We start from the raw sequence: 27513 nt of genomic DNA on the forward strand, positions 1-27513 counted from the left end.
AGTAGTACCTTTAAGAGAATATTATAGTAATTGTACTATTATGTTTTTAAAAATTCTTTTAAGTATATAAGCAAAATTCTTAGAAGACCACTGTTTAGGAGAAGTGTTTGTTTATCCAGAGATTTGCCTACATTGGACTACACATAGTGCTCGAAGGGCAAGTAATAAAGTCATTTCACTTATACTTGGCCCTAGGCTTGTAGTGAACGGAACTGAATCAACATGTTCCACCTTCTTTCAATTTATGAAACTGTAGTAGGCACTAGCCGCCAATAGGTGGCACTCATTAAAAGGCTCCAGGGGGCGGGCCGCCAGAGCACGCCGCTTCTTAGCGGTTTGGTATCTCTGGGCTTCCGTTGGCCTTGGAACAAGATGGCAGCCTCCGAGACGGTTAGGTTACGACTTCAATTTGACTACCCGCCGCCCGCTACCCCGCACTGCACGGTCTTCTGGCTTCTGGTCGACTTGAACCGATGTCGAGTAGTTACGGATCTCATTAGTCTCGTCCGCCAACGGTTCGGCTTCAGTTCTGGGGCCTTCCTAGGTCTCTATCTGGACGGGGGGCTCTTGCCCCCCACCGAGAGCGCGCGCCTGGTGCGAGACAACGACTGTCTTAGGTGCGCGGCGAGGGCTCTGGGGGTGGGAGGCGGGCCCGGGACGCGAGGACCTGGAGGAAGGGGACTTTCAGGTCGCTGAAGACCCGGAGGGGGTGGGGGCTGGGGGCCTCTAGAAGTGTCACTGCTGAAAATGCGGATTCGTGAATCCTGGTTATTCTGATTGGTGCAGTCAGGTGTGGGGTCCAGGAGGCTGCATTTTAGCGAGCATCCCTTGCCGGGGTGCTTCTGATGCAGGTGGATGGTGGACCAAACTTTAAAAAGCCACCTATCTAGTGTATGGGCTGGGCCCATGTTTAAGCCTTGATTTAGTAAGACTTCGTTTAGCCAAACACTATGTATGTTACGAGCACATGGTGCCGATGTACCTGAGACCTGGCCTTCCCCTTGGCAGATCTCAAGGTCAGGTGCAGGAGACTTAAATAGAGAGACATAGTCATGTTGTTTTCTTCTTAACGTGCAGGGTGTCCAACCTTAATCTACCTGAGCTTTCTGATAGTTGTCATTCGGGGTCTCACTCTAGTGTTTTGGGGGTTCACTCAAATAGGTGTTTGTGTCCTTTTGGATTGTGAATTGGGAAATCACAAAATAATTGTTAATGTGCTTTAGGAGTTTTTATAAAATGCTTCCGAGGTGCATATCAAGGAGCAGTTGTAGTATGATTTTGCCCATATGTGGTTGATTTGGTTCAATAAAATGATGAGATGTGATCATTCCACTTCAAATTCATATATTGGACTCATTTATTTGAAGACTTTTTTCTTTTACTGATAAAGCCGCATTGAATTAATTCCAGAGTTGTGGACCAGCCCACTTCCTTTTGCTTGCCCTTGGTTGTTGTCAGAGCATGTCAGGATCCTAGGATTTCTTTAGAAATCAGAGAATTTAATTAGAAACAAGTACTATGTCTTTGAGTATCTCTGGCTTTTTTCTTATTCTGTTTTTAATCAGGAACATTATGATTTATTAATAGTGTTCATCTGTTTCTAATAACAATTTGAAACAGTCAAAATTTCAAAAAGAGTTCTTTTTCTTTTTATATTAATAGTAAAATAGATCTCTGCTACTCAGGGACTATTTAAGTATTACAATTTTAGAACTCCTGTCACCTCCTATTAAGTTTACTTTCTGAACTGTCCCCTGTCTGATTAATTAATAACTTGCTGCTAGCTAACTATAGTTATGCTTCAATTAATGAATGATCTGGGAATTACACTCTTTATAATGAAGTTAATAATGTCAAAAACAAACCATGAAAGCTGTCATAAATAATACAGCATAATAGCAGGCAGAATCTCTCCTCAACTCTTTTAATGCATGATTGCATATGGCCCAGAAATAATGCTGTGGTAAATGGAGCAGGCCTTAAGACAAAATTCAGTTTGGAAGAATTTTGTTTGTTTTTGTTGTTTCATGCCCCCAATCTTCTATCTTTTCCCGACAAACTCACTTTTTTTCAGGGCTGCCAAAGAAAGCATAGTCTCTGTTCTCAAAGGTACCTACTAATCTTGTTGGAGTAGACCAAAATAACTAGTTTAATGTTTTTGTATATTATCTTGTGTGATACAGGCAATTAGGCTGGGCAATTAGACTGATATATTACTCAGTACAAAAGATGTTTGAGAAAGGAGAGACCAGGGTGGAAGAAAAGTGGTTAGGGAATTCAGTAGTATCTTGAAAGGTGAGTAGGAAGTGTTGTATGGTGAAAGCACATCGTGGAGGCAAGAGCTAGCCTGGTTGGTAAAGAGGAGTCTGAATAGCAAAAGGATTCTGTTGGGATTACTGGGGGGTATTGAGAGGAGTTTATTTTAGAAAAGGTGGTGCCAGATGACAGGAATCCTTCATTTTTGGCCGGAGACACTGGATTTGATGCAGCATTTTGAGCCAGAGGTTCCAATAAGCATTGCGGTACTCGTGTTCCAGTCCCCACAGTCCATTCTCTTAAGCCCCTGGAATCTGACTTCACCTGCTTCCCGGCTGCTGACTGAGCTTTTGAAGGTAGTCTCTAACTCTCCTGGAAGAAGGAAATGCTCCAATTTGCCTGGAGCCCTCTGAAGAGGGCCTCATAGAGGTGCGTGTGGGTGGCTACAGCTCTTGGTTTAGAGACTGACCAGGTAGAAAGGAGATTTCTCTGTTGAAGAATCATTCTGTGAGGAAATAAAGTATGTCCTCTCCTTCATTCTCTATTGACTCTCTGTGGCATTGATACTTGATAAAATACTAGAGATGGGTTCTCATTTCATAATCCTAAAATTAGTGGCCCCTTGGATATCTTTGGCTACCTCAATGAAATGTCTATGGGGGCTAGCAGGGGTGTTAAGAGGATTAAGTATCTGAACCAGGCTGATGACTGTTTGGTTTCCTTGAGAGTCAGAGAAGATATTTGCATTAAAATTGCCCAGTCTTATGCAGCTCTAGGTTTTTTAGTCTAAATACTTTTTCACAGCAAGCTAATGGTTTCTAGGATATAAAAGATTGAAATCTGCTGTTTTTTTTGTGTCAAGGAGCATGTTTGTCAAATGCCCATGGGCAGTGAAATAAAGACCAATAAAGTTAGACACTGGCTTCTTTCACTTCTGGAACATTTGTGGCCCTTTCCCATTCTTTTATTAAAACAAAACAAAAAAATAAAAGCTGTGCTTGGCACAGGATGAGATAAAAGTCTCCCCATTTCTCTTCTTCCATACTTCTTCCATACTCTGCTGTCCAGAAGTATCCTCAGTTAAGTTTAGGGTGTGTATTTCCAGATCCTTTCCACACAAATGCATATATATATATACTTTATTTTTAAATACAAATGTCATTATAACATATTCTGCTTCTTGCTTTTTTATGTGGCATTATGGGTATCTTTCATTTCAGTATTTAAGTCTGTGTTGTACATAATTCCTTTTAAACGCCACAGAGTACTCTTGTGTGACCATGTCATAATTTATTTAATCAGCCCTTTATTATTGAACATTTTATTTGTCTTCCTTTTCTACTGTTAGCACTGCTACTCTTTGGGCAAAGAAAGGGTATGTTTCAAAATTGGATAGGTACTACAAATTGGCCTTCAGCAAGGTGGTATAGGTGTGTGCTTCTTTTGACTTTTGCTCGTTATGTGAGAGGGAGGAGAGCAGAGTGATTAAGGGCTCAGGGTCTGGAGTTAGAACTCTGGGTCTGAATTCCAGCTCTACAGTCATCATCTGTTGTCCTTTGTCAAGTGACTTTACCTTTCTGAAGAGGATACTGGAGGATGCTGTGAGCAGCAGCCAGGCAGAAGGGAGGCTACAGGAAATAAGTGGCACCCAGAGGGATTTCCGGACCCCCTTCATCCTCCGTGTTGAATTTTACCTCGATTTGATATGACAAGTTTATTAAAAACCTACCAATTTCTGCCCTCTGAGCACTAACAACATTAATTGTATGGATAAAAAATTAGAGCTAAAAAAAAAAAAATAACAAAAAGAACAACAAAAAAAAATAGAGCTAATGTTTGGGGAGCATTTGCTCTTTAGCCAGGTATATTATATAGCTCATTCGAGTATTGTAATTATCATTATCCCCATTAGAGGTAAGAAAAGCAGAGGCAGTGGGATTTTTAAAAATTTAAGTGACAGAGGAATGATTTGAACCTAGGCAATCATTTTGGCCTCTGGGTGGGGGGTATCTGGTGGGACAGATGGGCATCAGGCATTTGTGTACCAGGGTGCCAGCATCACTGGCTGGGATGATATCTCCTTGCCTGGGCTTGACTCAGTCTGGTCCAAGAACACCTAGGGACAGAGGCCAATAGAGAGGATCACAACCTGTGGGCCAGTGGAAAGTCAGGGCAGGCCCCCAGAGATGTCCGCCTGGAGCAGCAAGAGATGCTTGCTGGAGTCGGGTGAGGACTTGCTGTGGAGCACACATTAGTCCTCTGGAGTCCCCGGGTGGAGCATGTGGTGGAACCCTGGAGCAGGACTTTTGACACCAACCACAATCAGAACAGAAGCTGGCTGGAAGTGCTGGAACAAGATTCTTGAATCCCCTGCACTGCGCTAGGTGTTAACTAGCCGTTGTAGTGAGATGCAGGAAGGTCCTAGGGGAGGAGCCAGGCTGAGGGTAGGTACCACTCCAGACTCAGGAGAGTGACCTTTACCAACTGATAGGGAAGAATTGTGGTAAATGAGGATGGAGAACATGGTATAGAGTAAAAACAACTTGTTGGAGAACACTTGTAGTATGTCATTTATATAAAATTTAAAAACATGCCAAGTAATTCTCTACATTGCCTAGGTATAAGACCTTTGTGATAAAAGCATAAAGTAATGCATGAATATAATGAACACTAAATATAGGGTTTTGTTTCTTAAATTGGATACAGCCTACACAGCTAACTGTTCATTGTAATTGTTCTTCCTCTGTTTTTGTGTACTTAAATATTGCTAAGTAAAATAGATTCACTGCAGTGAATACCTTGATACAAACATGCACAATTATTTTTTTTATTTATTTTTTAAATATTTATTTATTATTATTATTTTTAATTACATTAAAAAAAATATATGAGGTCCCATTCAACCCCACCGCCCCCGCCCCCCACTCCCCCCACAGCAACACTCTCTCCCATCATCGTGATACATCCATTGCACCTGGTAAGTTCATCTCTGAGCATCACTGCACCCCATAGTCAATGGTCCACATCATAGCCCAGACTCTCTCACGTTCCATCCAGTGGGCCCTGGGGGGATCTACAGTGTCCCGTAAATGTCCGTGAAGCACTATCCAGGACAACTCCACGTCCCGAAAACGCCTCCACATCTCATCTCTTCCTCCCGTTCCCCACACCCAGCAGCCCCCATGGCTACCGTTCCCACACCCATTCCACATTTTCTCTGTGGACATTGGATTGGTTGTGTCCATTGCACACCTATGTCAAGTGAGGGCTTAGATTCCACATGGGTACTGGATGCACTCTTCCCGCTTCTAGTTGTAGACACTCTAGGCTCCATGTTGTGGTGGTTGACCTTCTTCAACTCCATGTTAGCTGAGTGGAGTAAGTCCAATAAGTCAAAGTGTAGGAGCTGAAGTCTGTTGAGGCTCTGGGCCTGGGTGTCATATTATCAGTCCAGAGATTCAAATCCCCTACATATATCTTTTTTTTTTTTTTTTTTTTTTTTTTAAAGATTTATTTATTTTATTTAATTCCCCCCCCTCCCCTGGTTGTCTGTTCTTGGTGTCTGTTTGCTGCGTCTTGTTTCTTTGTCCGCTTCTGTTGTCGTCAGCGGCACGGGAAGTGTGGGCGGCGCCATTCCTGGGCAGGCTGCTCTTTCTTTTCACGCTGGGCGGCTTTCCTCACGGGCGCACTCCTTGCGCGTGGGGCTCCCCCACGCGGGGGACACCCTTGCGTGGCACGGCACTCCTTGCGCGCATCAGCACTGCGCATGGGCCAGCTCCACACGGGTCAAGGAGGCCCGGGGTTTGAACCGCGGACCTCCCATATGGTAGACGGACGCCCTAACCACTGGGCCAAAGTCCGTTTCCCTCCCCTACATATATCTTAAACCCAGCACCGACTACAATTCCAATAAAGTAGCACGCAAGTCTTGTGAAAAGAGATCCCCTCTGAGTCCATTTCCATCACGCAGAAACACCAGCTCCAAAGAAGGGCCATCTGTCATGGCAGTGAACCCCTTCTGCCATGACCATAGAACCCATGGGTCTCTTTATCCCTCAAAAGAACCAATACCTGGGGTTGTATCTACCTTATCTGTCTCTTAGACTCTGTTCAGTTGTACATAGGGGTATTCCTTCTGACAACCTCCAGACTCTTTTTTAGAGACTCACAGCCTTATAATCTCCTTTCTCCTTTCCTTTTCCCCTTACATTAGGTCAAACCGCTTCCCGAAGTCATGTTATTATAAAACATGCACAATTATATGAAAAAATTATAGATGTGAAATTGCAGATTTAAAGGGAGTACTTGCATTGTAATAATACTACCCAATTTGCCCTGCCAAGAATTTGAATGAGAAGTGGAGAGTCTGTTTTGAAAGTTTCTTGAAATCAAATCTCTTTCATTGCTAGTTTCCCAGGTGTTTTATCCATTCACTTCTGTTTCTTAAAGGACAACTATATCCATTGTCTGTGATACAGGTTGAGAAATAAAGAACATTGTCAAGAAAAGTGTACCCTGAAAGCAACAGTAACCAATCAGACCCAGGCGAACCATTTCTTGTCTTTGGATGGCATTTTGCCTCTCAATATGTTCCAAACTGAAATTATTACTCTCTTTGGGAAGAGCAGGTAGTGAGGCCACAGCAGTCACAGATCATATCATCATCCCAAGTATCCATAAGTCCACTGTCTGGTGAATGCTAAGATGATGCTAAGGGCTTCCTTAGAAAGCATGGTGGTGTTGCAAGCTCCTGGGAAGGGCAGGGATCCTGCATCTACGTGATGCAGTGCATGCCATGTTCTAATGATTTCATAAACCACAATGACTGTACCAAAAGTCTTGCAACCATTTTCAAAGTTTGATGGAGAGTTTGGTCCTGTTCAGTAGTCCCAGGGTTGAAACGTGAACCATAGCATTGCTATAAGTAAAAACAAATTGATCAGGAATGTCAGGAAACAGCAATGTCCTGGAAGTCCGCCAGTAGTTCTTAGACTCACAGGATGCCAGGCTAGCTTTTGCCGATTGAGAAACAGAGAAAATGTTTGGGATGCAAGAGATATTCAGTAAGTAAAATTAGTCATTTGAAAGTTGACCATAAATGTCACATAAGTCATTCTGTCAGAAAGAACCTTTTTTCTTGAGAGTTGACATTTTTTTATTGACTAATGGTAGTTACAGTTTGCAGAGTCATGTCAGTATATAACTATATTCTGGAGACATGCTTGTGAATTACACTAGCTTTCTCTCTCTTTTGACAGCGTTAAGTTAGAAGAGAGAGAAGCTGCTGAGAATTCTGCAGTAGTCATTAATGGTGACAGTGCTCAGTTATTACCTAGAAAAGCAAAGAAGCGGACGCTTAAGTTTGAGGAAGAAGACACTGAACTAGGTTACAGATATTCAAAGAAGCAATGGAAGAGGCAAGAGAGCAATAATGAGAAGACCCTGGATCTGGACTCAAAAGTTGTCACAGAGCAGAGCGTGAGGAGAAAAAACAAGAGGAAAAATAAAACAGTATGTGAGGTAATGGATGAGGAGGAGGAGACCAAAAGAAAATCACCGAAGAAGAAGGAGAAATGTGAATATAAAAAACAAACTAAGAATCCCAAGTCTCCTAAAGCACAGGCAGCGAAAGAGTGGGCCATTCAGAACTGTAGTCCTCCAAAAGTTTCTCCTGGAAGAAACAGCCTTGTTAAAGGTAAAAAGAAAGATGGTGGAGGCATTTGTGCAAAAGATAGCCTCAGTTCCTGCTTGGAGTGTGAGTCTTCTAATGAATCAGTCAGTGATGGTCTCAGCAATGTCATTTTGGAGGTCAGAAAGTCTTCCGAGAAAAAATCAACTGAGCTATCCAAGGAAGGACCTTGTGTTAACAACACACCTACAAACAAACTGATTGCAAAAACTGGCTTTAACCTTACCCCTGCTAAGGGCAAGACAAGAAAAACATCATCCTCCAGTTCAGACTCCGGTTCAGAGTCAGATGAACAATGCGTGATATCCAAGAGCACCACAGTGTGTGCTGCAGGTTTCTTAAAGACAGCAGGCCTCTTCACAGGGAGTGGTTGCCCGAGACCTGGGCCATCCTCCCAGACTCCAAGTGCTACCTCGTGGAAGCACTCAGACTCAAATGGTGGCAAACAGGCTCCTGGTCCCCCTCCCAATTTATCTGTCCCCACCAGTTTGGGAAGAGGATGGGGTAGAGGAGAGGACCTTCTTTCTTGGAAGGGAGCCAGGGGTCGGGGAATGCGGGGAAGAGGTCGAGGACGAGGGCAAACCATTCCTTGTGTTTTAAGCAGAAACAGTGAATGTCAGAAGCAGCAGCAATTAAATGAATTGCTGACAAACTCATCAACTATTATTCAGGTAAGTAGTATTTTGAATTTACCTCCTCACTTTCCCCTGTGTCGTGTGCTTGGGTTGATGCGGAGGATTCACCATTGTCAGTGGCTAATGACACACTGTTTTTCAGAATCCAGTAGAGATACAAAAGAAGGACTACAGTCTGTTACCGCTGTTAGCAGCTGCCCCTCAAGTTGGAGAAAAGATTGCATTTAAGGTATCTTTAAAAGCAGCAACTACTACAAAAAAGGTTAATTCATCCTTCATATAAACTTACTTAATAGATCAAGTTAACTATACCAATAAAAACTCTTTCTCCTGGATGGTACAACATAAACAGTAAACCCTCTTGTGAATGATGGACTGTAGTTAATAATACAATTGTAAAAATGTTTTTTAATGAATTATAACAAATGTACCACACTAATGCAAGGTGTTAATAATAGGATGATATGCGGGAACTCTGTATTTCATACAGGATTTTTCTGTAAACCTACAACTTCTCTTTAAAAAAACAAAAGCACAACCATCCCCCTGGAATCTCTACTTTGCCACAGGTCCATGGTAGGGCCCCCAGAGTGGTGGAGGTGGGTACCCCAATACAACACATTTTTTCAAGAGTAGGAGAGAGGAGCTATGGAAATGTGTGAGTTTAAGAGGGACTTGTGTATTTTTTTTCCATCTTCTTTTTAGCTTTTGGAACTAACATCCGATTACTCCCCTGATGTCTCTGATTACAAGGTAAGGCTGTTTATTTAAAAATAATAAAGTCGCCAGTATATTAAATACGGTGAAATCATATTTAATAATGCTCTTATGGATAATACAGATTTTTTTTGACTAACGATGTCAGGAGTAGAAAATGAAAACATCAAAATGTAAATTCTTCAGTAGCATGACTGTGAAGTCTCTTGGGAAGAGTATAGAATGAGAATGATGCGCTCTATTTTTTTAGTCACTTTTTTCTAATCAGCTTACGCACACAAACTTTTCTGAGTGCCCTTCCCCCACAATCCAAAACTTTGAAAGGAAATTTTTCTCGGCCAGAAAATGTGATAGTTTTTAACATAGGAAGGAAATTTTTCTCGGCCAGAAAATGTGATAGTTTTTAACATAGGAATCTATTTTTTTATATTTGTGAATTACCTCTGGTTATTATGGTCCAATATGATTTCATTTGCATTATCAGTTCAGCACAGGTAATTTACAAATACCATCCTTGGAATTTACTCACATCAGCCCTATAGGGGACTTCATATTGCTCTATGAGCATTATCACAGTTTAGTAAAAGCTTGACACATTCAATGGGATCATAGTTAACTTTTCCTTCCCTTTTTTGCCCATTCAAAATTTTGTTAAAAATCTTGTAAAATGCTGCTTTCTTATTTTGATACAGAACGCAAGTCCAGTTGAAAAATCATAATTGGTAGTGTTACTATTATAAAGTACCAGGAAATTTTATTTCATCTGAATTGATGCCTTGAGTGACTTTTAAAATCCTTCTAAGAGCCTTCCCTCAAGAGCAGGCCATAAGAAGAATCAGTCAATTCAGGGATCTGGTTGGTTAGTTTGGGATAATTGGTGGGCTATAATATTTTTCATCTTCTTAGCTGTTTATTATCTTCTATGGAAGAGGTGACCATATAGATTATCATCTAAAGCAGGACACTTGAGAACAAATGTGGGCGCTGTTAATTATTCTGGGAGGAAGAATGTTAGTATACCTGTTTGGGGCAAACCAGTTGTTTTGTCACCCTGCCAGAGATATGAAGTTAATTCTGTGATACATGAGGGAATGAAAGTCAATACCTAATTGATATTTCCCACAACCTCTACAAGTTGTGATTCTAGATGGTACTTATTTTTTTGAAGTGCACATTAAATGGGTGTTTTCTTCATAGTAATACCTGGAAGACTCTTTGCTTACTTTGGTTCCCCGTGTTTTTTGAACTTTTGTGAAATTGTTTTCAAAAGCATTTTGAGAATTAAAATCAATCCTACTTTTTGGCCTCAAGTGCTATTATCCCCCTTAATCACCTGCATTATTCATTAAGCTTATCCCCAAAAGTCAAATCTATCCTCAGAGTATATTGTCTCCCCGGCACCCCATCCCATTGAGTCTGGTCTTAAAAGAGTGTTGACAACACTCAGAAACTGATGTTCCGTTGTCCTCAGTGCCCCTCCCCACAGGCAGCCCATCTGTCATAGCCCCATATGCTTGGGGCAGGGCATCCTCCTGATGCATTACAAGACCAGCTCCCAAAGCCGGAGGCCTGGGAGAAGGGAGCTCTATCTTACTAGTGAAAAAGTACCTTTCTCTTTTGCTTGTGGGTCGTATTCTAACAGCAGCATGAAGTAGAGCAGCTCTATTTCAATCCATACAGCGTCTCATGGTGAATGCTGCCATGGTTAGTTGTCATCTGTATACTTTCCCCTGACATGGCTTTCCTCCTCCTTTGCTCTCTTCAGGTTCCCAGCCTACTCTGTCTTTGAGTCTGTCGGGTTACTGTTGGCCACTTATGATGTAAATGAATCTTATTTTGGCTCTGGGGAGAATTCTGTGTAGTCCAATAAAGTGTTTATCTCCACATGTTTTTTATTTACCCTACTGTTAATTTGTTTTTTGTGTTTTGTTTTAACAAATCCACGTAAAAATTCACCATATTAACCATTTTAAAGTGTGAAGTTCACTGATGTTTAGTATATTCACAATGTTCCACATGTTGATTTTGACTTGGACTTTTATTTTTGAAAGGAAGGAAAAATATTAAGCCACAATCCAGAGACCCAGCAAGTAGATATAGAAATCCTTTCATCTTTACCTGGTGAGTGTTTTAGAAAAGAATTTAAAAATCTAGGCTCTTGGTAGCTAAGTGGTTTCTACATAGCATTCCTACCCAGGAAAGGGCTCTTCCTTGGCCTCCACTTGACAGGCCTTCAGGATTGACGGGTGCCATCCACTCTCCCTGTCACTGCATTACAGCTCCGGGGACCTGTGCACCACAGCTCCCACTGGTTGAGTTTGGTTTCTGCCAAGATTCTGTTGGATTGGTTTCCAAAACTCCTAGGTCAGTTGTTCTTGTTCCTGTACTTACATAATTTCATTAAAAATTATATAAACTGATGGAAATTGATTGCAAAAGGAATTATCTCACTGAAACCTAAAATGAATCCTAACTTAGGAGTATTACTGATTTAGGAGCATTACTAAAAAAATGTTGAATTATGTGTGGGTGGGTCTCTAGGAAGATTCTGCACTCAGATTACCTTGCAAGTTTCTGCATTGTTGCATCACTTTTAAAAAACCCAAACTGGAAAGTGTGGAAATTATAGACAATGCAATAAGGGCGTGTTTTATGAAAGAAAGAGAAGGACACATCGGCTTAGCCCTATTTTAGAAGGTTGGCATATGAACATACTTTTTGTCTGGTAAGTCAGAATAAAATGTCTAAAGTGTATGTGTATGCACACTCACACACAGACATTGTTTTGAATGGTTCTCTGCCTTATTCTTCATAAACCTCATCCATTATTGGTTCTGAAAGCCTGGAATAAAAGTGCTTTCTTGTATATGCCTTAATTTATGCAGTTACATGTGTTTTAGGGGTCCCTGGCCAGAGAGTAGGGAAGATCTTTTTCTTTCACAGACCCTAAACCAGTTGTTCTCTGATTGTTTTTAAAAAAGGTAGTGAGTAAAAAGATTAAAAACTCCTATAGAGAGTGCCTATAACTTACACTGGTTTTCAGCTCTTTTCTAGTTAGGTTTCATTTGTAGAAATCCCTTTTCTTAGGAGTGGTGGACAGAGAAGTTTGTCCAGGGTCAAGCTCTGTGGATACAACCTGAGCGCTGCTAGTCAGGTGATTGACAGTAATGACATCCAATTAGAACTTTCCTTCTTTGGGACACTGAAAAAAGGCTTTATTCTCTAATAGAAATACAGGCAGTACTTCCTTTGCATGGTCCCACTGTGTGTGAGTTTTAGTTACCAAGGTTTACACCACTCTATTCTGCAATAGTGTGGTTCAAATTTCTGTAATCGTGGTGTGTTAACTGTGAATAATTGCACAAATATTGCTCGCTCTTCAGCCCAAATATCACTACATAAATAACATGTACATCATGACCCATGTCCAGTCAAATTCTATCCATGACCAGTCACTGTACTGCACTTCACACACAGACAACATAGTGTGGAATTGGGTTGCCTCCTTGTTGCTCTGTGATGAACCTCATGACATTTTACAGAAGTAGATATTTGAAAGAAGGAGTTGACCAACAAAAGTGCACAGCAAAGAAACAGAGTATAATGCTGGATTTGAATGTAAATGATGTTATGGAATAAATAGCTAGTAAATAGGGAATGTTCACGCTGCTGTTTATATGAACATATTGACACAAACAAGGAAAGTGGTTGTGACGAAAAGAATGACGTCCCAGAAGAAGTGACACCCAGAAGAAGTGACACCAACAAAAAACTTCACATTAAACAAACCCTCTGGGGAGTGGGGGGTGAGGAGTGGGGAGAAACTACTCTCGGAAATATTTCACAATGTTAAAAAATGCAAAGGGTAAAATGTTAGGAGCCAATCCAGACCCAGAGAGGAGTATGCCAATTCTCTAAGGCATAGATAAGATGCTCTCTTTGTATTGTAAATTTTTCGAGAAGGCGAGCACTGTTCAGTCTACCCTTACAAAAAAAACACAACACTTTAATCCTTAATGTTGGTTTTTACAGTATATTACATAAATACTTCTATTATGTTTTGACAAAAAATTTTGAAAGTCCATTGAATCATAATAATACAGCTTTATAATAATAAACAGTAATCATTTTTCCCATTGATTGTTAGGATTTCTTTGCACAGTTTCAGCCCACATGGTCTTTTTTATGGTCCTGTACTGTCTTGCAAAGCAAGAACTGCCTTATTACCAAGTAGTAAGCACATTCCTAAGGAAAGAGCTAGATAGGAGTTTTGCAGAACATTTCACGTTTCCTTCTTTGTTGAAGCAAGTAAATTATCTTTTGGAATCAAGTAGCTGAGACCTGGTTCTGTATTCTGGGAGTTCTAGTGATAGTTTATCAGGCTTATTTCTTTCTGCTGAAGGAAAGGTTGCCTCTGACAAATGGCCAGGGAGCCCCCTGTCTTCATGGGCAGGGTTTTCTAAGGGTGTCCTGGCACTGGCACTCCATGTTTTCATGTACACACCCAGCCTTCACATCAATTGACAATTTGTGGTGGTTTTTATAATATAAATTTTCTGTAGAAGAACATTTTAATTAGTGGGAAATGACTTACTCTCTCTTCATGCTTTCTGGTTTCAGCTATAAAAGAACCTGGGAAATTTGATTTGGTTTATCACAATGAAAATGGAACTGAGGTAGTGGAGTATGCTGTCACACAGGAGAGGAAGGTAGGTGGGCTTTTCTTTTTGGAGCTGCTTGGTCACACATTCTCTCTTGACTAATTACTCATGGTTTGGAAGGTGACAGTGAAGCTTCCTAAATGCCCTATTTTTAGAACTGTAAAGGATCCAGGCCCTGAAGGACCATAGCCTTCCTATAGAGTGGCACTAACAGTGTCAAGTTCCATGTTAAGGCACTCTGTTGGATCTCAAAGAGCCTATGTGAACTAAGGCACAAATATCAGATTTTTGTTTAAGTGTGTAGTTGTTTGACATAGAGGATTTTTATAGGCTTCTAAAGAAAAGAATGGCATATTTTAAAAACTTTTATTTGAAGTATACATTCAGAAAATTGTACATATCATAGGTGTACAGTTGGAACAATTTTCACAACGAACATACCCACATAACTATCACCCAAATCTAGAAATAGAACATTAGTAACCCCCTGGAAGCCTCAGTCATTCTCCCTTGCTGTTCCTACCACCCTTCAAAGGTTACCACTATTCTGACTTATAACAGAATTGATAATTTTGGAGAATAACATAAGATGGCAATTCTGTCCTCTGATCTTGTTTAAATCCTTAAATTGTCATTATTGGCATCTCATTAGGCTGTTTCAGGCATCTCAGATTGTCAGGGTTGCTGGCCATGGCTTGCTTGTTAGGCTATGCTGTCATTAAAGTAAATAGAATTTATATTTAAGAAAATGCATCCCTAAGATATTTATATTTGAAATGTGTTAGATACTATTTATTCTATAAGTTTCAGTATTGCAAATTCACATTTTCTCTAAAATACAAACTTGTGGAAACCCTAACTAGAATATAGGTTTTGCTTTGTCTTTAGGCTAGATGACCCTCTTAGGGATTTATTCCAAAAAGACATTTTTACGGGTTGTGGTAGGATCAGTAGATTTGATTCAGTTTTCTCTACTTCTCTCTTCGCCATATATATAGCCTTACGTTTTTTGTTGAAATGCATTCCTGGGAACTGCATTGGAAAATTAAACCTTGAAGGCTTTCTTCTCTTATGTCCAGAAAGTAGAATATAAAACTTGTAATTACCTTTTTTGACACTAAATGGCCCTCATAATTCATCCATACAGCCAGGTTTGGTGCTCAAGTTTCCTTTCTCTGGGTAAAATGTGAAATACTTCCTGTTTTTAGGCAGCATAGGATGTAAGAACTACAGAGTGCGCAAAAGGACATTAACAGTCTAGTGATAACCCAACTGGGCCACACCTGACTCCCAGGAGGTATGTGGGCCACCTGTACTGGGCTTGTTGGGACACATACCACAGACCACCTTGTGACCCGCTACCTTACCACCAGCCTGTGTTCTAAATCAAAAAAGATGAAATGTTATATAAAATTCAGCTTCATTCTAGGTGAATGAGTTTTTATACCCTAATTGAACATGATTTACTGGGAATCAAATAATTACACTTCTTCAACCATTCTACACAAACGGAAATTTACTTGACCGAAGATTTTGACTTACTAAAAGTATCTGTCCTCAAAGTGAAGTCTCTAAATTTGAGTATTTTGTATTTTCCCTTAGATCACTGTGCTTTGGAGAGAATTGATTGACCCAAGATTGATTATTGATTCTCCGAATAACAATACATCAAATACATCACTTGCCTGAGTATGATCTTTCCACCTCATAGTTTATACATGTCTGTTTGTGAAAGCGACTATAACCTGAACTTTTTTAAAAAAGAGGATTTGAAAGTTGTGTGCATTTTTGTTATCTTCACTTTACTGTATAGGAAAATGATCTACCTCATCAATTAAAATAACATGGGTATTGGTTTTTTAGACTTATTTTTTTTCAGGTTTAGTTTCAATAATAACTTTTAAAACATGACATTCCCTGCAGGCATTGTTATATAACAGTATGTATGATTTCTTGCCTTTTTTATGACCATCAAGTAGCAACCGTCAGTAGGAGTTTATTAATACCAAGTACAAGAAAGTGCTGTATATCTTGTCATAAGTTTTATTAAGTAACATTTTAAAATATTAAGCATGTTAAATGACCTAATTTTTTAACATTTGAGTTGTTCCATTAAAGGTGGAACACCTTGTAAATTGCAAGTATTTTATATTTGCAGTTGTTAAGAGTTAACAATTCATAGTTGGATTTGTTGCAGCAATTTGAGTTAAGAGGAATCCTTTCACATTTTTCTAAGTTTAAAATGAAGGTTTCTCAGAGTCCTTTGTAGAGCAATGGACAGAAGATCTCATGTGTGCCTGGGAAAGAGCTGGCATTCCACTTTGATGAGAGGGTTTACTGTTAGCTTCAGCCCACGGAATGTGTTATCTTGCCACAAGATCTGGAGCACCTGGCTAAGTGTGCCAGATTGAGGATCTTGAACAGAAACTTTCTTTTCTGTTGGTATTTGACACAAAGCTAAAATGGTTAAATATATGTGAAAATTGCTCTAACAAAAGATCATATCTCTCCTTCAGCTTTGCAAATTTTTAAATAAAATCATATTGAACTAAAACTTCCAGGCTAAGTCATTATGTTTGGTTAAGTGTTGCAATTGTTGTCTTATTTAACAATTATGCAAGATATAAGAATTTTTTGTAACAAAGTTTTCCTTGACTAAACAATTTGGTTTTACAAGGTTTATAGTCCAGTAGAGTTAATCATATGGGGAGCCATTGGGCCAGTGAAGTTGCTGTCCTGTTTTTTGTTGTTGTTGTTGTTGTTTTATACTGGATACATATAAAAAAAATTTTTTTAATAATATAATATGTTGCACAACATATTTGGTTCACAGTAATGCAATCATACAGTATTTGTCCTTTTGTGTCTGGCCTGCTTCACTCAACATAATGTCCTCCAGGTTCATCCATGTTGTCATATACTTTACGACTTCATTTCTTCTTACAGCTGCATAATATTCTATCGTGTGAATACACCACAGTTTGTTTATCCATTTATTGGGTGATGGACACTTGGGTTGTTTCCAACTTTTGGCAATTGTGATTAACACCGCTATGAACATCAGTGTACAGATGTCTGTTTGTGTCACTGCTCTCAGTTCTTCTACGTATATACCCAGTAGTCGTATTGCAGGGTCATGTGGCAAGTCCATATTCAACTTCTTTAGGAACTGCCAAACAGTCCTCCACAGTGGCTATATCATTCTGCATTCCCACCAACAGTGAATAAGCGTTCCTCTCTCTCCACATCCTCTCTGACACTTGTAGTTCTGTCTTTTTTATATATATATATATATATATATATTTGATCTTTATTTATTTTTTAATGTTGCATTAAAAAAGCATGAGGTCCCCATATATATACCCCCCACCCTCCTCACCCCACTCCCCCCATAACAACAACCTCCTCCTTCATCATGAGACATTCATTGCACTTGGTGAATACATCTCTGAGCACTGCTGCACCACATGGTCAGTGATCCACATTATAGTTTACACTCTACCCCAGTCCACCTAGTGGGCCATCAGAGGACATACAATGTCCAGTAACTGTCCCTGCAGTACCACCCAGGACAACTCCAAGTCCTGAAAATGCCCCCATATCACATCTCTTCTTCCCACTCCCTACCCTCAGCAGCTACCATGGCCACTTTCTCTACATCAATGCTACATATTCTTCTTTTTTTTTTAAAGATTTATTTTTATTTATTTATTTAATTCCCCTCCCCCGGTTGTCTGTTTTCTGTGTCTTTTTGCTGCGTCTTGTTTCTTTGTCCGCTTCTGTTGTCGTCAGCGGCACGGGAAGTGTGGGCGGCGCCATTCCTCGGCAGGCTGCTCCCTTCTTCGCGCTGGGCGGCTCTCCTTATGGGTGCACTCCTTGCACGTGGGGCTCCCCTACGCGGGGGACACCCTTGCATGGCACAGCACTCCTTGCACGCATCAGCACTGCGCATGGGCCAGCTCCACACGGGTCAAGGAGGCCTGGGGCTTGAACCGCGGGCCTCCCATGTGGTAGACAGACGCCCTAACCACTGGGCCAAAGTCCGTTTCCCCATATTCTTCAATTACTAATCACAATAGTTCATGAATAGACTATCAGTAAGTCCACTATAGTCCATACGCTATTCCTCCATCCTGTGGACCATGAAATGGTTATGTCCACTCCACATCTATATCAAGAGGGGGCTTAGATTCCACATGGATGATGGATGCAATTCTCCTGCTTTCAGTTAGAGGCAGTCTTGGTTCCCTGGTGTGGTGGTTGACTTTCTTCACCTCCATGTTAGCTGAGTGGGGTAAGTCCAATAAACCAGAGCATAGGAGTTGCAAGTCTGTTGAGGCTGAGGACCTGGCTATCAGATGGACAGTCCAGAGATTCAGGTCCCCTGAGTATGCACTAAACCCCAGTGCCAACCACAAGTCCGGTAAAAGTAAACTGGAGAGGCTCATGAACGAAGATCATATCTGAGTCCAACTCTATCACACTTAGGAACACAAACTCCAAAGTAGGGCCAGCTGACATGGCACTGAACTCCATCTGCCATGACCATAGAAACTGTGGGTCTCTGTAGCCCTCAGAAGAACCAATACCTGGGGTTGTATCTACTTTATCTGTCTCTGGGACTCTGCTGCAGTGTGCATAAGGGCGACCCTGCTGATAACCTCCCAGCTCTTTTTTGGAGACTCATAGCCATATAAACTCATTTGTCCTTTCCATTTCCCCTTTTATTCAAGGTCAAAAGCACTTTTAACTCATGATGTTATATGGTAGGCTGAGATATTCTGCTGGTCTGAGTTGACCCTTTTATTCAAGGTCATTTTCTAGTTACATCATCAGCTGGTACTCGGTAGTAATCCCTCGGCACCAGGGAGGCTCATCCCCGGGAGTCAAGTCCCACGCTGGGGGGAAGGCAGTGCATTTACATGCTGAGTTTGGCTTTGAGACTGGCCACATTTGAGCAACAGGGAGGCTCTCAGGAGGTAACTCTTAGGCACCCTGCAGCTCTAGGCCTAGTTCTTATTTCAGGTGCACAGGCTCACAAGCATAGTCATTAGTATCAAAGGCTGTTGGACCATCCTTCATTTTTGGTCTTTGCCGTTGTACTTCAGGGTTGTTGCTGTTCCATTAGGGAATGTGATAGAGCTCCCCTGGATAGGAACTCAGCACTCCCTCAGTTGTTGTTTTTAACTGTAACCACTATGAAAATATCTGAACATTTTTATGTACCCTAAATATATGGCCTGGAGAACTCCCTGCTAACCATGTGTCCCCTGTCAATAACATCCCACACCAGTATTCCTCCCCTGCCACGGTTGAACCTCTCTGTTATCCAAAACTTCTTTGAAAATGAAGCCCAATATATTGCCAGGTTCCATTAATAGTAAAATGGAATATAGTGATGAGTTTAAAGGTTAGATATAGAATACATACTAATTTAGAAAAATTAAGGTAAAAATAAATTGGGGTATCAAAAAACTAAAAAATGAAAAAGCTTTGTTTTTGATGTTTGCCTTCCATCACTGCAATAAGTGTTGCCCTGTATGCACATTTGCAAGGCAACTTCTTCCATCTCTTCCTCAGTGTCTACGTCCTTCCTTTTTCTTTTTCTTTTTTTCTAATTATTAAGCTTGTTTTCACAAAAGTTTTAGATCACAGTAATTCATATATACAATATACAGTATTCCCACATATCCAACATAAAACACTTTGTCCCTTCCCCAGCAAGATCCTTTTACATGTTCATGCTATATTTGTCTTTTTAACAGTGGCCATTCTGATAGGTGTGAAATGATATCTCATTGTAGCTTTGATTTGCATTTTCCTAATCATTAGTGATGTTGCGCATTTCTTCATGTGTTTTTTTGTCATTTATATTTCTTCTTTGAACAAATGTCTATTCAAGTCTTTTGCCCATTTTGTATTTGGGTAGTTTGTCTTTTTATTATTGAGTTGTAACATCTCATATATCCTGGATATAAAACCCTTTTCGGATATATGATCTCGAAATATTTTCTACCATTGAGTTGGCTGCCTTTTTACCCTTTGACAAAGTCCTATGAGGTGCAAAAGTGCTTAATTTATCTATTTTTTCTTTTGTTGCACATGCTTTGGGTATAAGGCCCAAGAAACCACCACCTACTTGAAGATGTTTCCCTACATTTTATTCTAGTAGTTTTATGGTCCTGGCTTTTAATTTAGGTCTTTGATCCATTGTGAATTGATTCTTGTATAGGGAGTCAGATAGGGGTCCTCTTTCATTCTTTTGGTTATAGATATCCAGTTGTCCCAGCATCATTTGTTGAAGAGACTGTTTTGTCCCTTTAACATTAACTTGGTAGGTTTGTCAAAAACCAGTAGACTGTATAGGTAAGGGTTTATTTCTGTATTCTCAGTTCTATCCCACTGATTGATGTGTCTATCTTTATGTCAGTACCATGCTATTTTGACCACTGTAGCTTTGTAATATGTTTCAAGGTCAGACAGTGAAATTCCTCCCACATTGCTCTTCTCTTTTAAAATGCTTTTGGCTATTCAGGTGCACTTCCCTTCCAAATGAATTTGATAATTGCCTTTTCTAATTCTGTAAAGTAAGCTGTTGGAATTGCATTGAATCTATAAATCATTTTGGGTAAGACTGACATCTTCACGATATTCTTCCAATCCATGAACACGGAATATCTTTCTATTTGTTTAGGTCTTTTAAATTTTCTTTTATCATTGTTTTGTAAATTTTTGCATATAGGTCCTGTACTTCTTTGTTTAAATTAATTCCTAGGTATTTGAGTCTTTTTGTTGCTGTTGAAAATGGAATTCTCCCCCTGATTTCCTCTTCAGATTGTCCAGTACATTACTGATTTTCACATGTTAATCTTGTATCCTGCCACTTTGCTGAACTCATTTATTAGCTCAAGTAGCTTTGTCATGGATACTTCAGAATTTTCTAAGTACAGGATCATGACATCTGCAAACAGTGATAGTTTTACTTCCTCTTTTCCTGTTCGGATACCTTTAATTTTTTTCCCCCTTGTCTAATTGCCCTAGCTAGAACTTCTAGTACAATATTGAATAATACTGATGACAGTGGGCATCCTTGCCTTGTTCCTGATCTCAAAGGGAAAGCTTTCATTCAACTTTTCCCCGTTGAATATGATGTTGGCTGTGGGTTTTTCATATATTCGTTTTATCATATTGAGGAATTTTTCTTCTATTCCTGTGAGTTGAGGTGTTTTTGTTTTTGTTTTTAGATTTATCTATTTATTTATTTATTTATTTATTTATTTATTTATTTATTTCTCTCCCCTTCTCCCCCCTGCCCCAGTTGTCTGTTCTCTGTGTCTATTTGCTGTGTCGTCTTTGTCCACTTCTGTTGTTGTCAGCAGCACGGGAATCTGTGTTTCTTTTTGTTGACTCATCTTGTTGTGTCACCTCTCCATGTGTGCGGCACCATTCCTGGGCAGGCTGCACTTTGTTTCGCGCTGGGCAGCTCTCCTTACGGGGCGCACTCCTTGCGCATGGGGCTCCCCTGCACGGGGACACCCCTGCATGGCACGGCACTCCTTGCGCGCATCAGCACTGCGCATGGGCCAGCTCCACACGGGTCAAGGAGGCCCGGGGTTTGAACTGCGGACCTCCCATTTGGTAGATGGATGCCCTAACCACTGGGCCAAGTCCACTTCCCAAGTCGAGGTGTTTTTATCAAAAAAGGATGCTGGATTTTGTCAAATGTTTTTTCTGTGGTGATTGAGATGATCATGTGGGTTTTTTCCCTTCAGTTTGTTAATGTGATGTATTACATTGATTGATTTTCTTATGTCGAGCCAGCCTTTCATACCAGGAATAAATCCCACGTGGTTGTGATGTATAAGTCTTTTGATATGCTGCTGAATTCAATTTGCAAGTATTTTGTTGAGAATTTTTACATCTATGTTCATTAGAGAGATTGGTCTGTAATTTTCTTTTCTTGTAGTATCTTTATCTGGCTTTGGTATTAGGGTCATGTTGGCTTCATAAAATTTGTTGGATAATTTTCCCTCCTTTTCAGTTTTTTGGAAGAGTTTAAACTGGAATGATGTTAATTCTTTTCAAAATGCTTGATAGAATTCACCTGTATAGCCATCTGGTCCTGGACTTTTCTTTGCTGGGAGATTTTTGATGATGGAATCAATTTCTTAAATGTGACTGGTTTGCTAAGTTCCTGTATTTCAGTGTAGGTTGGTTGTGCATTTCTATGAATTTGTCCATTTCATCTAGGTTGTCTGCTTTGTTGGCATACAGTTTCTCATAATATCCTCTTATGATGCTTTTTGTTTCTATGGGTTCAGATGTAATTTCTCCCCTTTCATTTCTGATTGTGTTTATTTGCATCTTCTCTCTTCTTTTCTTCGTTAGTCTAGCTTGGTGTTTGTTAATTTTACTGAAATTCTCAAAGAACTAGTTTTTGGATTTGTAGATTTTTTTTTCTTTTTTTCTCAATTTCATTTATTTCTTCTCTATTATTTCTTTCCATCTGCTTGCTTTGGGAAAGGTTTGCTGCTCTTTTTCTAGTTTCTCTAGTTGTCAGTTAAATCTTTGAGTTCAGTTCTTTCTTCTTTTTTAATATAGGCATTTAGGGCTTTAAATTTCCCTCTCAAGTCTGCCTTTGCTGTATCCCATAAGTTTTGGTAAGTTCTGTTCTTGTTTTCATTCGTCTCAATTTATTTACTGATTTCACTTGCAATTTCTTCTTTGACCCACTGATTATTTACGAGTGTGTTGTTCAGCCTTCACACTTTTGCAAATTTACTTTTTTCCTGTTTATTATTGATTTCCAGTTTCATTCCATTATGATTTGAGAAGGTGCTTTGTATAATTTCAATCTTTCTATATTTATCGAGAGTTTCATTGTGCCCTAGCATGTGGTCTATCCTGGAGAAAAATCCATGGATACCTGAGAAGAATGTATAACCTGCTGAATTTGGATGCAGTGTTCGGTGTATGTCTGTTAGGTCTAACTCATTTATCACATTATTCAAGTTCTCTGTTTCCTTGTTGATCTTCTGTCTAGTTGTTCTATCTAACAATATGGGTGGGGTGTTGAAGTCTGCAGTGATTATTGTAGAGATGTCTATTTCTCCTTTCAGTTTTGCCAGTTTATCACATACATTTTGGGGCACCCTGATTAGGTGCATAGATGTTGATGACTGTTATATCTTCCTGATGGAGTATCCCTTTTATTAATATATAATGGTCTTCTGTATCTCTTATAACTTTTTTGCATTTAAAGGCTGTTTTGTTTCTTACTAGTGTAGCTATCCCTGCTCTTTTTAGGTTACTATTTGTGTGGAGTATCTTTTTCCACCCTTTCACTTTCAGCCGTTTTGAATCCCTGGGTTTAAGGTGAGTTTCTTGTAAGCAGCATTTTGATGGCTTATGTGTTTTTATCCATTCTGTCAGTCTGTATCTTTTGATTGGGGAGTTTAATTCATCCACATATATTACTGTAAGTGCACTATTTTTTTTTTTTACCATTTTATTCTTTGGTTTTCATATGTCATATATTTTTGTCTTTTTACTCTTTTGGTTATCTTCTATACTCTTCTCCAAGCCTGTTTCTCCTTTTTCTTTCAGGTTCTAAGGCTTCCTTTAATATTTACTTTGCAAAGGTGGATTCTTTTTTGCAGACTCTCTTAGTTTCTGTTTGTTTGTGAATGTTTTATACTCACCTTCATATTCGAAGGACAGTTTTGCTGGATAAAGAATTCTTGGCTGGCAGTTTTCCTCTTTCAGTATCCTAATTGTATAATACCACTGTCTTTTCGCCTCCAATGTTTCTGAAGAGAAATCTTCAGTAAATCTTACTGGGTGTCCCTTGTATATGATGGTTTGCTTCTCCCTTGCGGCTCTGAGAATTTTCTCTCTATCTTTAACATTTGACATTCTAAGTAGTATGTGTCTTGGAGTAGGTCTATTTGGATTTATTCTGATTGGGGTACGCTGTGCTTCTTGGTCATGTAAGTTCATTTCTTTTGTGAGTCTTGGGAAATTTTCAGCTATTATTTCCTCAGATACCCTTTCTGCCACTTTCCCCTTCTCTTCTTCTAGAACTCCCATGACACATATGTTGTTACATTTTGTGTTGTAATTCAACTCTCTGAGCCCCTACTCAATTTTTTCCATTCTTTTTTCTCTCTCTTCTTTTCTCTTCAATTTTAGGTGTTCTGTCATCAGTATCACTTATTTTTTCTCCTATCATTTCAAGTCTGCTGTTGTATGTCTCTAGTTTGTTTTTTTTTTCTTCTTTTTCTTTTTTATTTGTGTTTATTTTTATTTTTTAAATTTTTTTGTTTCTTTTTAAAATTTATTTATTTTTTATTTCTCTCCCTTTACCTCTGCCCCCCCCCACAGTTGTTCTGCTCTCTGTGTCCATTCGCTGTGTGTTCTTCTGTGACTGCTTCTATCCTTATCAGCAACACCAGGAATCTGTGTTTCTTTTTGTTGGGTCATCTTGTTGTGTCAGCTCTCTGTGTGTGCAGCACCATTCCTGGGCAGGCTGCACTTTCTTTCACGCTGGGCAGCTCTCCTTACAGGGCGCATTCCTTGCTCATGGGGCTCCCCTACGCGGGGGACACCCCTGTGTGGCACGGCACTCCTTGTGCACATCAGCACTGCATGTGGGCCAGCTCCACACTGGTCAAGGAGGCCCAGGGTTTGAACCGCAGACCTACCATGTGGTAGGCGGATGCCCTATCCATTGGGCCAAGTCTGCTTCCCTTTTAGTTTGTTTTTGATCTCATCTATTGTGTCTTTCATTCCCATGAGCTCTGTTACTTTTCTGTTCAGAATTTCAAATTCTCTTTGCACCCGCTCAGTGTCTTCTTGATGTCATTTATCTCTTTAACCATATTGTCTTTCAACTCATTAATTTGATTTTGGAGATTTGTGTTTATCTCACTGATTAGTTCTCTCAAATCCTGTGTCTCTTCTGGGGCTTTGATATATTCCTTTTCTTGAGCCATGTCTTCTATTTTCTTAATATGGCTCATAATTTTTTGCTGATGTCTAGGCATCTGATTTGGATGTAGTTTATTCAGATGCTCAGTTTCTTTCTCTTTTGTAGGTATTTAGTGGCAGGAGGCTGTGTGTTGACAGCTCTCAGTTCAATGCCTGGTATTGCAACACAGACCAGATCTGTGTGATAGAGCTTCCTGTTTAAAGTCTATGAGCCTTGTCATTCAAACTTTCTTGGACACAGTTCTCCAGCCTTCTCTGGTAGCCCCTTCCCTTTTCCCAGCTAGGAAATATTTCCACTTCCCTCTGAGTCCTCAACAATCAGTTGCTGTTTGTAGAGGAGGAGATTGGCAGGGTCATATATCTTTAGTCCTTGCTGGCTCCCAAGGTAAATAATGGTGCAGTCCCACCAGGCCTAGAAAGGCTCCTGGGACACAGCAGACCAAATTTGTGAGTCAAAAGATGATTCAACCTTAGGCTGTGTCCCTCTCTCTCCCCTTTCCTGGGGTCCTCAACAATGAGTCCCAGCTAGAAAAGAGGGAGATTGCGAGGGTTGGATTTTTCCATTCCTTTGCCAGCTCCCAGGGCAAACCACCACGTGGTTCCACCTGTCCCACCTGGAAGGGCTGGTGAGACAGAGCAGACCAAATTAGTGGATGAGAAGCTGAGTCAGCCTTAGGCTGTGTCTCTCTTCCCCCACTTTTCTGGGGTTCACTTTGTAGTGGCAGGTCCAGAGGCCTGAGAATTCTGAAGTCTCTTTAGTGTGGGAGAGGGTGCTGGTAGCAAGAGCTGCTGGTTTCAACTCACAGTTCTGTAGTCACACTTTTCGTTCTTTGTCCCTCTGCCCTCTGGGTGGTGTCCAGCCTTCGCCTGGTATCCTAAACCCTAGAAGATCCTTTTCTAGGCTGTTTCAGTCTGTTTTCTAGCTATTTTTCTGGAGAAGAGAGCCATGTCTTTCTAGTCTGCCATCTCCCCAGAAGTCCTGTCCTGTTTTAATTTGCTTGCCATCGAAATGTATCTGAATGTAGATTTATTATTTGTAATGAAAAATATCACTCCAGAAAGAATGAAATTAATGTGAATGATAAGATCTTAGACTGGGGCTCATGTGTAGCACACTTTCCTCCCAGATCTGAAAATCAAATTAAAATAACAAGGAAACACTGATGAGACCAAAAGGAAGTGCTGACCTTAGGGTGTGTTTTCCTCAAATTGTAATACTCTTATGAGTCATCTCTTTTCCTCTATAGTGGTGTTTTTCAAACTATGAGTAATAGTTCATTAAAAGATTCATAAAATATATTTAGTTAGTTATAACTTGATTTTTGAAAAGTGAAATACAATAAAATAGGAAAATAAATAGTATATCACACCCAGTAAATTTAAATTTGCTTTGTGAAACTTTTGTCCCTTTTACATATTGCCATATGTGTACTGGATCACCATGTAAAATGTAAACATATTGCTGCTTGCTATTAGGGATATAATTGTCATGTTACGGTCAGACTTGGAAACTCTGAAGTCTACCATTTACCCCATGAGTGAGAGAGAAGAGGACAGGAGATGAAAAAAGAGGTGCTGAGCAAAAGTACATGCCAGACACTACATCTTTGCCTCACTGCCCTGGACAGGTGGTCTAGAAGCAAGCACCATTCTAGTTGAAGGAAATAGTTAAGTACTCAAATGCCAGCTATTATTATTACAGGACTGTCTATGCACTTAAAGTATTAACCCATTTAACTCTTTCTCACCCAGTGTTGAATAACTTGCCAAAGACCACCCAACTAGCAGAGGGCAAGTCTAATGTAACTTCAGAGCTGAGTTCCTTCTCCCCAGGATGTTTTGGTGGCTGTCCTGCAAGTGGCTGTGTCTTGGCCTTGAATACAGACAGCAGGAGGTCACCTACATAACTTCTGTCCACTGCTGCCCTTATCCTTGGTAACATGACCCTTCTGGCTAATTACCTTTCTGCTTCCTCGACTCAGCTTTGCCCATCTTCAGATTGCCTACTCACCGTCAGGTTTTAAACTTCTGCCTTAGCTCTCAGATGTTTAACCTTGTGTAAAAAACTCTAGCCCTGACTTAATCACTCCAGTATCCCACTGGATCTTTTTTCCCGTCTTTGAAACCTTCAAGCTCTACAATTCCATCCAACTGTCTGGTACAATTGGTTTCTTTAGCTGGCTTCATCTTACCTCCTTTTTGGCCACTCCCAAACCTGGACCAGCTGGATCATTCACTCTCTGTTTCTCTAATGGTTCTAAAAGGATATCATCACTAAAACTCTGCACAAGTGAAAGAACATGCTCACTTGAAATGGTACTAATTTTCAACTTCTTTAATTATATCTAAAAGCAGCTGTTCTAAATGTTCTCCTTAAACTCACTCCTCCCCCCACATCATGTAGACATTCTCTTGCCATTTCACAAAGATCAAGACTGGCATAATGTGACCCTCTTCCTTGCTCCCTTTCCTTCACTGTAATGACTGTACTAATCTGTTCTTCTTCCCAGTGCACTGTTCTCAGCTCTTGGTTGCAAAGCCGGCGGTACCAGTCAAGGTACAATCA

At 40.1% G+C, this 27513-nt stretch overlaps 1 protein-coding gene across 1 annotated transcript; it reads left to right on the plus strand.

Moving 5' to 3' along the window:
* Positions 1 to 326: 326 nt before the first annotated feature.
* On the plus strand, positions 327 to 16512 carry COIL (coilin). The gene is made up of 7 exons (XM_004481243.5): positions 327 to 617; positions 7515 to 8616; positions 8723 to 8809; positions 9286 to 9333; positions 11349 to 11418; positions 13918 to 14006; positions 15561 to 16512. Exons 1-7 carry the CDS (start codon positions 373 to 375, stop codon positions 15645 to 15647), a joined length of 1728 nt encoding a protein of 575 aa, XP_004481300.1. The 5' UTR covers positions 327 to 372; the 3' UTR covers positions 15648 to 16512.
* Positions 16513 to 27513: the final 11001 nt, after the last annotated feature.

This window comes from Dasypus novemcinctus, chromosome 21 (genome assembly GCF_030445035.2).
Source record: "Dasypus novemcinctus isolate mDasNov1 chromosome 21, mDasNov1.1.hap2, whole genome shotgun sequence".
Taxonomy (NCBI): domain Eukaryota; kingdom Metazoa; phylum Chordata; class Mammalia; order Cingulata; family Dasypodidae; genus Dasypus; species Dasypus novemcinctus.